Genomic DNA, 13,181 nt, shown 5'->3' on the forward strand with positions numbered 1-13,181 from the left:
GAGCATGCGCCACCAGCCAAGGTCAGGTGTCTCCATTCACACCAACATGAAACTGCATCAACCCTGGATCAACGCAATTTGCAGGATATAAAGACACGTGCAGCCAGAACAGGGAAGCAGTTACAGACTGAAAACACACATCCTCACACACACACACACACACCACCACCACCACACTGCAGCATTAGTGGTGCAGCAGACTGAGTTGTCTCTGCGACCGTCCAACATCCTCCAGCTAACCTCAGCATCCCTGAACCCTGCAGCAGAAGCTCCGAGGAGGAAGCTCTAAAGCAAACACTTACTTCTGCCAGATATTCTGCCGCCTCCTCCACTGCCATGTTCTCTGCAGCTCAGAGAGAAACCTGAACTCATTCACTGCCCCACAGCCGGACGCTATGGGAGGGATGGGGGAGGGAGAGGGGAGGGGAGGGCTGTCTGAAGGGTGAGTGAGAGAGAGAGAGAGAGAGAGAGAGAGAGAGAGAGAGAGAGAGAGAGAGAGAGAGAGAGAGGGAGAGAGAGGCTAAAAATACCTGAGAAAGTCCAGAGCTGGTGGGAGGGACGATGAGTTAATCTCAAACTAACTCTCAGAGCGACGAGGGATCACACAGAGAGAAACTCAGAGACTCAGATAATTAAAGATCCTCACAACAACGGCTGTGGATTCAAATGAAAAACCAAGAAGATGATTTTAACCCTCCTGCTGTCCTCATTTACAGGCACCAAAAAAATACTGTTTCCTTGCCTGAAAAATTCCAAAAATTCAGCAAAAAAATTCCCCAAATTTGCAAAAACTTTCAAGAAGAAATTTCCAATTATTCCTTAAAAGTTTACCTTAAAAGTTTTATTTAAAAAAAAATCCCCCAAATTTGGCAAGAAAATTCTTGTAAATATTTTCAAAAAATGAGTAAAAATCTTCAGAAAATCCTAAAAATATCTAAAGTCATTACATATAAGTAAAACTTCTAATATTTTATTTAAGAACATTCACATAAAAATAAACCAAAATCCAGCGAATTTCGAAAAAAAAATTTCCACCAAAAAATGTTCAAAAACTTCACAAAAATGTTGAAAATGTGGACATCAAAAGTTTCAGTGTGAAAATATTTTTTGTTTCCACATTTTCAAACTTTTAAACGGGTCAATTTTGACCCGCAGGACGACACGAGGGTTAAACTGAATGTTGCTGAATGTCTGTTGTACTTTTTCTGTATCTTATTTTAGATATTTTTATTATCCCCCGCCTCCACGAAGTGGAAAAGGGGGATATGGGTTTGGCCTCCGTCCGTCCATCCGTCCGTCCGTCCGTCCGTCCGAGATGAAGGGGACAGCTTTTCTCAGAAACTATTACAGCTAGGATCACGAAATTTAGTGTGTTCGAAAAGCTCGACAATGAGACCTGTGCGATAATATTTAACAGAGTTATGGCCCTTGATCACTATTTTGGATATAGACTGATAGACATCACATGTGGCGGGGGATATTGATGACCATGTCGTCTTGTTTTATATCATTTTATTTGTATTTTCTCTTATCTTATCTTAGGTTTGCATAGAGTAACCACAGGACAAAACTAACTCATTTAACTAGTTTAGTTTCAGTTATGGATTTAAATTCTGACTGCTGAACGATAAAAATAAACTGCATGGAGACAGACAGTGGGAGCTTCAGGACACTAGAACTTCAGGGGATTCCCAAAAACAGACGTCATTAAAATGACAAAATAACAAAGAAAAACAGGAATTTCTGGAATCACTCTAATAGTTTGAGTGTATTTAATGTCCTTCCAGTGTTGACAGAGTGAGGCAGTAAATAAACGCCGTGTTAATTATTAAATGAGGGAAAATACTGCATGATGCAACAACCAGCGTAGAACCGATATAAAAGAATCTGATCTAGTTGGAAACACATTTTCCTTTCTAGACGTCTGAAGATAAACTGCTTCCATTTTAATGAACTTTACAGAGTCTGGACATAGAAGTGTCTTCATTGGCTGCTGAAAAATGACGGTAAGTAACAGAACATGCAGAGTTTTAGTGATGATTTTATTTTATTTTAAATAGAACCAAAATCATCACGTTTTTAGAACAATTTCTGCTCGACCGTTTCTGATTTGCCTGAATTTTTGCTGGAGATAAATCATTTGATCGATTCCCTGAAACGCTGCAAACAGCCTCAGAGACTGCTTTGGGCGATTCCTCGATACCTAGAATGTGCAAATTCTACAAAACGATCCCGTTTAAACCTCCCACTGCCTTCCTGAAAGAGAGAGGACAGAGTGGTGCAGTAATCCAATCAGGACCAAGTTCACTGCAGGACCCAAACATCTAAAGATAGGAGGAGGACGGATCTATTCTGACCGTGAACCAGCAGATTACAGCTCGATCCTCCGTTAACGGCTCCTGAACTTGGCACTGAATCTAAACCAGATACAGCCGGATTCACAGACATGCAACAGCAATATTACGTTTTTTTTAAAAATATAAAACGACTTGCCATTTGTCAAAGCTTTTTTCAATCCAAATAATAAGAAATATTTGAGAAAATAATGACATTAATGACATTTTCAGCTTAATAAATACTAAAACTATTACGGTTATTTATTTTTTTCCAATCAATGTGGAAATAAGAAAAGCACTCAGAGAATGCAGTCCTCCTCCAAGGCTGCTCATTCCCCCACATTGCATTATCAGAAATGCAGTATTTATTTATCAGTTACTGATGATCAGAAATCACGGCATCATAGAATGTGTCCATTTAATATAGATGTACCCACAAAAAAAGCAGGTGTATGTTATGTTTGCAGGTGTATGTTATGTATGATACCAAATCACGTGACCTAAATATGCAGCGGGCGACAGGAATTAATGGGACTCAGAAACACCCCCCAATTTAATCAGTTGTTCCTTGTATCATTTCTGATGGATAAGTCCTGATAAGTCCTCAGTGTTGGATTTATAGTAGGATCACAATCAGCTGATGTAGTGTTCACTTGTTGTCATGGTTACAGTGCCGCTGGGCCGCTATCTGGCAGTGATACAGAAATCTTGAACAAATCCATGGATCCAGACTATAAGCTGCATCACTGCCAAAATCTAATCACTTGGTCCTTGTATCATTTCTGACCTTCCTTGAAAATTTCATCCAAATCCGTTAGTCTGTTTTTGAGTAATGTTGCTAACAGACAGACAGACAAACAGACAGACGAACAGACCAGTGGTGATAACCACATAACACCGCTGAGGCTCTGCCTCCTTAGTGGAGTAATGATAAAAACAGGAAGATTCTCGCCACAATCATGAATAAAACCCTAAAACCATCAGCAGAAGGTTGGATCTTATTTAACAAGACAATGACCCCAAACACACAACTGAAGTGGTAGAGAAACGGTTCAATCAGGCTAGAAGGAAGGTTTTATACTGGTCTCCTCTAAGTCCTGACTCAAACCCCATAAATGAAGGAACTAGTCTGTAAGTATGACAACTAATTTAGTTAAATTGCACCAATTTTGTAAATAGAAGGGTCAAATATTCAACTTGAAGCTTGTGGACGGAAACCAAAAGCCCCTGAAGACAAACCAATGCTGATCGTCACATAACTCCACCGCGGAGTAATTACATTTTTTAATTAACCATTCTATTCTATTATTTTATCTAGAAATTGAAAAAAATATTGAAAATCATTAAAATGACAGTGAATTAAAATTACTGTAAAGGAATTAATTTCTCCGCAGTTTAGCAGCGGTTTGAAGCTAAAGGTGGAATAAAGCAGGAAGTCGTGTCTCTGGTGTTTTTTCTGCTGCAGCTCAGACTCGTCTTCTTGTTGCTGCTGCCGCTCGCTGCTCGTCCGTCCTCTCTGCCCACCGACTGCAGCGACATCTACAAAGCCGGATCGGGTCTGGACGGAGTTTACACCATCTACCCTGCAGGCCCCACCTCACCTGTGCAGGTGTACTGCGACATGAGCAAGGACGACAGCTCTGCAGAAAAGTGGACGGTGAGGAGGGAGGAAGCAGCCGAGCTCATCCAGCTTACTGTCAACTCTTTTGGTCTCTTAAGGGAAAATATTTGACTGTACAGCTGCTAAATGCTTTCATAGCCGCTAGAAACCAACGGGAACTCAAGGAAGATGCAAAATATTTAAGTTGCCAAATGTAAAATCAAAACAACGAGCAGAAAAAAGTAGAAATATGATAAAATACTCCACGTATGACACTGTTAATTCAATATTCGCTCCTGTTTATTGCTCAGTTTTGGTCTCATGGAAGAAAATATGCGAATGTTTAGCCGCTAAATGCTCCACTACATCCAAATGCTTGACTTTAACTTTGCAGGTAGCATATAAATGTAAGTTTTATTATTGAAAACACGTTCTGGAAACCAATTGGAACTCCAGAAGTAAGCAAAACAGTTAAATTTTCAGAGACAAAACCAAAGAAATGGGCAGAAAGATGCTAAAGATTCCATGCATGACACATTTATTTCATGGTTAGCTCTCCTTTTTAGTCTCATGAAGGAAAATATTCAACTGTTCAGCTACTAAAAGCTCAACTACTTCCGAAAGAAAGGCTAACTCTTCATAAATGTGCTTAAATATTCCACATATGACACATTTAACTTATTGTTAGCTCACATTTTTGCTCATTGTTTGGTCTTTTGAAGGAGAAGATCTGACTTTTTAGCTGCTAAATGCTCCATTATGTCCACTAGCTGGGCTCTAACTTTGTAGGTTGCATATAAATGTGAATTTTGTCATTTCTCTTCCATTGACGTTCCTGTTTGTTGAACTTGTGTCTACTACCAGGTTCTTCAGAGGAGACAAGACGGCACAGTGAACTTCTACAGGAAGTGGGATGATTACAAAGCCGGATTTGGCAGCGCTGCCGGAGAGTACTGGCTGGGTACGACAGAAATTATTTATAAAGCGATGAAGCTGCTTCTGCTGCACTTCTTTCAATTGCACAGATTTACAAGTAACTCATAAATGTTAAACTATTAAACAAGTTCAAGTGTGATAATAGGACCTTGGTGCTGCCACACAAGTCTTTGTGTTGGTGTCCCTTTGCTTACTAAATTCCCACTATGTACTCAATAAGAAGTACAACCAGGTACTACAGCTAATCTACGATACTTGAGTTATCGTCTCAGAAAATGGTATCTGATTGGGATTCAGTATGAGCAGATACTAACTACTAAATGATGTAAATTGAATTTGGGCTGATCCGAACATTCCTACTGCAGGTTCTAAATTAGGGAGGCCCAAACCAACATCTTGGATCAGGACTGGGCCAGTTAAGCTACCATGGAAACACTTGAATTCTGGCCAGAGGTCATTTAGCCTCACAGAAGTCTTTGCCACGGTGCCCCGTTGCGATCTTAATTTCCACAATGTTCTTTGCTTACCACCACAGAGCCCTTTATAGTCTGAGTGACTGCCTCTACTGGTTGCTACAGTATTAAGCAGTAAGAAGCTCCACCTGGTGGTGCAAATGTATACTGCAGCTAATCTACAATTCATCAGTTGTGTATCGTCCCAGAAAATGGTATCAGACTCGGACACAGTATTAGAAGATGCTAAATGCTGAATGACTTTAATGGGATTGTGGCAAAATTAAACTGATCTGGACATTCCTAAGCCAATGTCTTGGATCAGGATTGGGGTCAGTTAAGGTTTCACTGAAACACTTGAGTTCTGGCAAGAGGTCATTAAACTTCACATAAGTCTTTGTGTTGGTGCTCCTTTGCTAACAAAACCTCCACAGCACTCTCCATTTGCCAATATAAACTGCCCACCATCTGACTGACTGCATCCTCTGGTTACTGCAGTATTAAACAGTAAGAAGCAGCCGGGTCCTACAGCGAACACACAATACATTGTTACTGGTAAACATTTTTAATCCATTAATATATCAATGCAATTAAGTGATTAGCGTTACTACTATCAAAACATGAAGTAATCTTCTCTGTATTTCCTAGTTTGGATGTTGTCGTACGTGGGTGATGCAAGGCCAACATCAGCCCCACTTGTGCCTCCAACTAAAACATTAATTTCAGATGTTCCATGATTATCTTCCAGGCCTGGAGACGATGCACCTGCTGACCCAGTCCAAGACCTACGAGCTGAGGGTCGACATGGAAGACTTTGAGGGTCAGAAAGTCTTTGCCGCTTACGCTTCTTTCTCTGTGGGTCCAGAGTCGGAGGGATACAAGCTAAATCTGGGGAGTTTCCTCAATGGGGCGGCAGGTTGGACACTTTCATTTCCCGTTTTTATCTCCTCAGTGTGACTAAACTGTACTGAAGCTAACAGTCCTTTGAAGACTGTTTTTAAAAAATGTTTGTAGTTTGTATTCAGCAGCGCTTCCTGGATTGTTTTCCCCCATTAGGAGACTCTCTGACATACCACAATGGGCGTAAGTTCACCACCATTGACAAAGACCAAGATGGTCATGGTTCAAACTGCGCCATGTCGGCCTATGGAGCATTCTGGTATGGGGGATGCTTCCACGCCAACCCAAACGGCATCTATGCCTGGGGGCCTTCACCCCGTGCAGCTGGTGTTATGTGGAAAACTTTTAAAGGCCTTGACTACTCCCTGAAAACCATGACAATGAAGATTAGACCAGTGAACCCTCCACCACAAACTGGTTGAGGGACCACAGCGATACCTGAAGCCTGGTAGAGTTTTGTGTCAGGTAAGATGAAGAAGAGAAGTCTATGGAAACTTTCAAATGTCAAAAATATTCAGTTTAATGATGCAAAAGAGGAAAGAAACCAGAAAAAATTCCTATTCAGGAAGCTGGAATCAAAGAATTTTGACGTGTTGCTGTTTTTTTGTTTTTTATTGACTGATTAATCGATCGATTGTGAGGAATCTCTTGCTGCTCCCCAGCATCAGCGTCAACCCACCAGACTCATTTCACTCAGAGTTTAATGATCCGTCTTCAGTGTTTTATGACAGGAGGAGGAGGGAGACGAGGGGGTTACCATGGCAACAGCAGCTCCTAAAATTTCACGGGTCGGTTTTACATCATGGGATGGATTTTCTCGTCAACAGCTGCATTAATCTATAAGGTCTGAATGTGAAGCATACGACGTTACCAACTAGTGCAGCTGTTTGGGTTTTACTACGAGTCGAATAAATGTCAGCGGACAAAACCCCCCCAAAATCTGGCATCGACTGTTGTTCCCGATTATGATGCATCTTATTTACATCCAGAAAAAATAATATTATAGAGCTGCAACCATTCTGATCATCAGTTTAAGGCATCTTTATTGAAAAAAAGTTGAAATTCTCCGATTCCAGCTTCTAAAATGTGAATATTTCCTGGTTTCTTTCCTCCTCTATGGACAAAACAAGATATTTAAAGAACACTACTGAACATTTTTCACTATTTTCTCACTTTTTACAGACTAGCAGGTGATGGATTAATCAAGAAAGAGAAGAGTGTTGACCGCTGAAAATGGGAAACAAACGGTCACTTCCTGCCTTAAAGCCTGCTGGTTTTCTGACCCATCCATCCACCCCAACATCCTCCCACTGAAACACATATTGTTAGTCTCTTTTAGCTCATTATTTAAGTTTTCTAGCCTTTAAACTCCACCATCAACATCCTAGTTTCCAGCTTGGTGGTTTTCTGACCGCTCCATCCACCCCAACATACATTATCTTAGGGTTTTGGAAAAAAACAACATATTTAAGGAACACGAATGAACATTTTTCACTATTTTCTCACATCTTACAGACTAGCGGGTGATAGAATAATCAAGAAACTAATCAACAAATGAGTGTTGACAGCTGAAAATGGGAAACAAGCAGTCACTTCCTGCCTTAAAGCCTGCTGGTTTTCTGACCCATCCATCCACCCCAACATCCTCCCACTTAAACACACATTTTTAGTCTCTTTTAGCTGATTATTTAGGTTTTCTGGACTAAACGTTCCAGTATCACCAGCCATTTATGACAAAGAAAAGCAACATTTGAGAAACTGAAACCAGGTGATGTTTGATGTTTTTACTTAAAAAATGAGACGGATAATTGATTATCTGGTGATCAAGTAATAGTTGAAACTCTGTTGTGACAAAAAATAAAAATTCTGAAGGCAACAGGGTTCTAATTTGAGATATTTAGCTACTTTGCATCTACAGAAACTATTCTGGAGTCTTTCTGAGTGTGATGCACAAAACAAACCAACAGTGTCGACTAGAAAAACCACATCTGGGACGGTGGAAGCTCTGAACTCTGCTAACTTCCAGGTCCTCTATTGGTCCCTGCTGGTCTGAGAGCTGAACTGCACCAACTGCAGCAGCAAAGGGAAGCTAAATAGGAGGAAATCGTGCATAAATGTGGCGTCTTTAAGCAGAAACGAGAGGAAATACCTGTCTCGGTTGTGGTTTGATTGTACAGAACTAGAGTCAGTTCTTCGTCACATAATTTAACGGATTCTAGGTGTTTGTCCTGCATCGTTCGGTGTTCTGTGAATGACTGAATCCACACTGATGGAGGAGGAAGCAGCCTGTTTTTAAATGACTGAATCCACACTGATGAAGGAGGAAGCAGCCTGTTTGTGTGTCGCTGTGAAGTGCTGCGATCTGATTGGCTGCCTGGCCTCTGCAGTCTCCTCACAGCTCCCAGATCCAGATGGAGGAGGATAAAAACTCAGACCGAGTCACCAACCGGGACGTGTTTTTAGCGTGTTTTAGAGGGAAACTCCAGACGTGAGGAAGCATTCTTTACGCCTCCACCTCATTGGTCTGCAGAGCGGCTCTGCTCATCTCTCATTGGACGGAAGCCGGTGACATCAGACGGATCGGATGTAGAAATGTGGAGCAGAAACACCTGAAGATGGATCCTGGTGAAAAGCTAAAGAAGGTCAGCTGATCTCCTCTGATAGATGGACACTGGTCATGAATAAATTAAGACTGAAAACACGAAGATTCATGTTTTTCCAACTAGAAACGAATCCTGCAACAACTGATCTGTCAGCTGTCAACCAATAAATAATTCTGCAACTATTTCGCTCCATAATTTATCAGTTTGAGTCAATTTGTTTTTTTAAAAAAGTCAAAATTCTCAGATTCCAGCTTCTGAGATTCAACTGTTTTTCTTGTTTCTTTCCACTTTAATGACAGCAAATTAAAAAACTTTAAACAAAACAAGACAGAATAAAGTTTAGTTAGATCAGATTCTGTAAAAAGAAAAAATTCTCCATTTCTCACCGTATTCGTGAATCTATCAGGACCTCATTTACAACCGACAGTCATGTGACAAAAATTTTGTCTTTTTCTTTTTTCTCTGCTTCTAGCTGTATTTATGCTGTTTTCACAGAGTTGCATTCAGCATTTATACAATAATTATTTCACTGTTTTAAGGCATCAGTGTGAAACTTTACATTTTTAGTGATAAATTCTGTCATTTCCATGTCAAACAACCAGATAAAGTGACACAAACAACAACAGCCTGAACAGAAACCTTCAGTTTTCCAGCTCACAGAGTCTAATTAAGGAAATGTTCAGTAAATCAATAAAGCACTTTAGGCATTTGTCCGACGTCGGCGAGGCTGTTTCCGCTCTCTGTCGACTCTCCACCGGCCCTTTTAACATCCTACGCTCTTAAACTGTTATTATTTTTTAGCAAATTATGGATTATGGCACATGTAGAGGAGGAAAAGTCACTGATATTTGAAAATCTGCTGTCAAACATCATGTCTGCCTGCCTGTTTCTGTCGTTTCTGGACATAATTTGGTAAGAATTGAACAGAGAGACATGATTTAGTGAGTTAAACTTTGATTATCTGAGCTGAACAGTACAGAAATGTTAAAAAGTCTTCTTTTAGCTGCAGAATTCGCCTTAGAATCATCACGTTTTTAGCTTTTCCTCTGTGTGAAAATGAGTTAAAATCAGAAAAAAACACCAGGAGCTAATTTTTTTTAATTTAATTGGATCTAAATGTAAGATAATTAATGCAATGTGAAAAAATCTGCAAATGTGACTACATTTGAGTATTTTCAAGGCTTCTAACTTGCTCATCAACGGATTAATTCGTCTCATTTTACGTCATGATGTTTAAGAGGCGAAGCAACACTCGGTTTTCCTGCAGATTTTCTTCACCTCTGTCTTTAGAGTCTTTTTCTCTTGTCTCATTGTCTCACTAGAAACTGATTTAAAGACGACGAGGATTGAGCTTAGAGGGAAGGATTGTGAGGAGCTTAGTGCGGTGAAACGCCCACAGAATCTCCCATAGATAATAAAAAGATGACTCTAAGCTGCCAGTTTTCTTAAGAAGGACACAGATGAAAAGAAGGAAGCTGTTGGGCTTCCATCGGATCATTTATTAGTGGAAATAACAAAAAAAAAAAAAAAAACGCCGGGTAAGAAGCTTAAAGTGAAGTTTAGTCCAAACAGTTGTACGAAAATAATCAATTTTAAATCATCAGACAAACCAAAGAAATAAATCCTCATATTTAAGAAGCAAAATTACATTATGTATTACGGCAAGGAACAGTAAAATCAGAAAGAATTGTCGTATTTTCTGGTACTTTAATTAACCATGTAACCAAATCTAAGCTTCAGATTTAATTTAATCAAAATCCCTTTATTTTATTTTACACGTCTCATTAAAGATTTGCCAAAAATAAAGAGCCTGTAGTAATTAAAATAGGTCAAAAACAAAAAATTCTACATTTCTCAGAGCAACCATGAAGTCATTAAAAGGAAAAAATAACGTTGTACAAGAAATGTAATGAATTAATTCAATTAAAATAGAAATAATAACATTTTTTTAGCCAAAATGAAGCAAACCTACAAAGAAAATCATGATACTTGAGTAAAACTTCTTTATTATATGTGTCTTGTTTACAATTTTGCCAATAATCAGTCATTTGTTGTAATCAGATAATGTGAAAACCAAAAAAATCCTCGGTCCCTGAACGCATCCAAGAAATCCTCACTGATTTATCGGAAACCAACGAAAACATTATGGGGCTTTTCAGCTGAACTGCAGGCAGTGTAATTAAAATAAATTAAAATATCTATAACATGTAGAGCCACAGTTTTCCCCCCATATTGGTAATATCTTATAAGTACAAAAAAGCATTGTGCATGTTACAAAAGAAATGTAACTTTGGCGGTTTCTTTTTGATGTTTTATGGTATCCTCAGACATTTCTGGGTTCTTTCTCCTCCTTCATGGTTGTTCTGTTTCCATAATGCTGTGTTAAATTAAGAGGAAAAAATGTGAAAAAGGCAGGAAATGCTTCAGAGTTGAGAGGGTTAAAACGTATAACAGGAATAAACACATTGAAGATGGATTTGCGGCTTTAATTTTGCCGTCTCCACACATGAACTGGATTCTTTTTGTTGCCTAAACACATAAACCAACCCTTCCTGCTCTCCTCTGCCTCTTCTATAAACACCAGAAGGTAAAACATGTTCCAGTGAACCGTCTCTGATCCACAAACATCTCCTTCAAAACGTCCGATCCACCTTCAGAAAACATCGGGGTCTCTATGCCACTTCCTGTCTGAGTCGTGACTCTGAGCTGGACTGAAGCCACGGATCAACACCTCGCCCACTGAGAGCTCAGCCTCCAAACATCCCATAATCCCACCGCTCTGCCTCCTCACAGACACCAGAGATTCAGACGGTGGATTTATTTAACCCATAGATTTAGTATTATACCTTCTGTGTGCTTCTGATTATTGAATCCATGAAGGAACCAGAATGTGAAACATTTCCATCCATCGCTCCGCTGCAGCCGACATTCAGCAGATCTGATGAAATTACTGCTTCAGATAAATCTGACAACAGAATCACATCCTGGACCACAGATATAATTTGAAGTATTCCACTTACGTTGACTTCCACTCGCTGCTTTCACGTTGTGTTTATTTGCATTTTCAGTTAGTGTTGGTTAACTACTACTGGCTAAAGTTTAGCAGCTAAACGTTCTTAAGTTTAAAGATGCAAAAATTACTTAATAAAATTCAGGCTTTAACCCTTACAAGGCCATGTTTCTGGAGAAGTACATATACTAAAACATATACTAAAAACCACCTAATCCATAAAAATATCGATCAAGTCTTGCGAGGTCGCATTGTCGTAGACCTTCGCCATTGTGAATTTCGCCTGGCACGGGTGTGTATTTACGGTACGCGGCCCCAATAAAAGCTTCGTAATTGCGGCTTCGTTATAACGGCTTGTACGGCTTTATCGTTTGAAATAAGCAAATTTGGGGCCAATGTTTATATCTTACCATTGGTCGACTTAAACATAGGGGTGTGTGCATATTTTATGTTGATTAGCAATCATAAACAAGTCACACGTGTTGAGCCGAGAATACTCTGTCCCGGCTTTTTTAGGGTTAAAACTTCTTGGTTAAGTTGAATATACTTAGGTACTAAAACAGTATTGGTAAGTTTAATGTCTAAAACTTTTTGATTAAGTTTAGACTCCAAAACTACTTGGTATCAAACGTGCCTGGCTAAGTTTAGGGATAAATATACTTGGTTAACTTTAGGCACTACAAGTTCTTGATTAAATCAAGGCAGCAAAACTCCTTGTTAAGTCGAGATTATAAAACTACTTAGTCAAGTTTTTGCCCCAAAACTACCTTTATATGTTTTGGCACTAAATATACTTGGTTAACTTTAGGTACCAAAACTACTTGAAAAGGTTTAATCACCAAAATGACTTCATTAAGTTAAAGCATCGACACTACTTGGTTATTTTTAGGCATCAAAACTTCTTAATTAAGTTGAAGCAGTAAAACTGCACAGTTGAGTTTATGCATCAGAAACTAGCTGGTTCAGTTTAGGAACCAAAGCAACTAAATAAAATGTTGGCACCAAAAGTATTTGGTTAAGTTTATGTGCAAAAATACCTGGCTAAGCTGAGACAACAGAACTACTTGGTAAAGTTTTGGCAGCACAAGTACCTGGTTACATTTAAGGCCCAACATACTTGATTGAGTTTAGGCACACTAAGTTAAGTTCAAGCACCAAAACTGTTTGGTTAAATGTATGCATTAGATTAAATATAAATAAATATTCATGTTTTGTATTAAAATACATCCCGTCACTATGGTAACCATGTTACAAAGCTCCACTCCTATGTTATGTAAATTTTTCCTGCATTTATTCACACGACCACAAGCGGTCGCCAGTGTTCTCAGGGTTACTTCCTGCTTA

At 39.3% G+C, this 13,181-nt stretch overlaps 2 protein-coding genes across 2 annotated transcripts in view; one reads left to right on the forward strand and one right to left on the reverse strand.

Annotated features, from left to right (window-relative positions):
* Window positions 1-13,181, reverse strand: part of LOC110954653 (ankyrin-3-like) — a 185,263-nt gene that overhangs the window by 112,792 nt on the left and 59,290 nt on the right.
* LOC110954664 (microfibril-associated glycoprotein 4-like) lies at window positions 1,855-9,009 on the forward strand. The gene is made up of 6 exons (XM_051939498.1): window positions 1,855-2,006; window positions 3,802-3,993; window positions 4,801-4,897; window positions 6,073-6,240; window positions 6,381-6,689; window positions 7,407-9,009. Exons 1-5 carry the CDS (start codon window positions 2,001-2,003, stop codon window positions 6,644-6,646), a joined length of 729 nt encoding a protein of 242 aa, XP_051795458.1. The 5' UTR covers window positions 1,855-2,000; the 3' UTR covers window positions 6,647-6,689; window positions 7,407-9,009.

Source organism: Acanthochromis polyacanthus, chromosome 19, assembly GCF_021347895.1.
Source record: "Acanthochromis polyacanthus isolate Apoly-LR-REF ecotype Palm Island chromosome 19, KAUST_Apoly_ChrSc, whole genome shotgun sequence".
NCBI lineage: Eukaryota > Metazoa > Chordata > Actinopteri > Pomacentridae > Acanthochromis > Acanthochromis polyacanthus.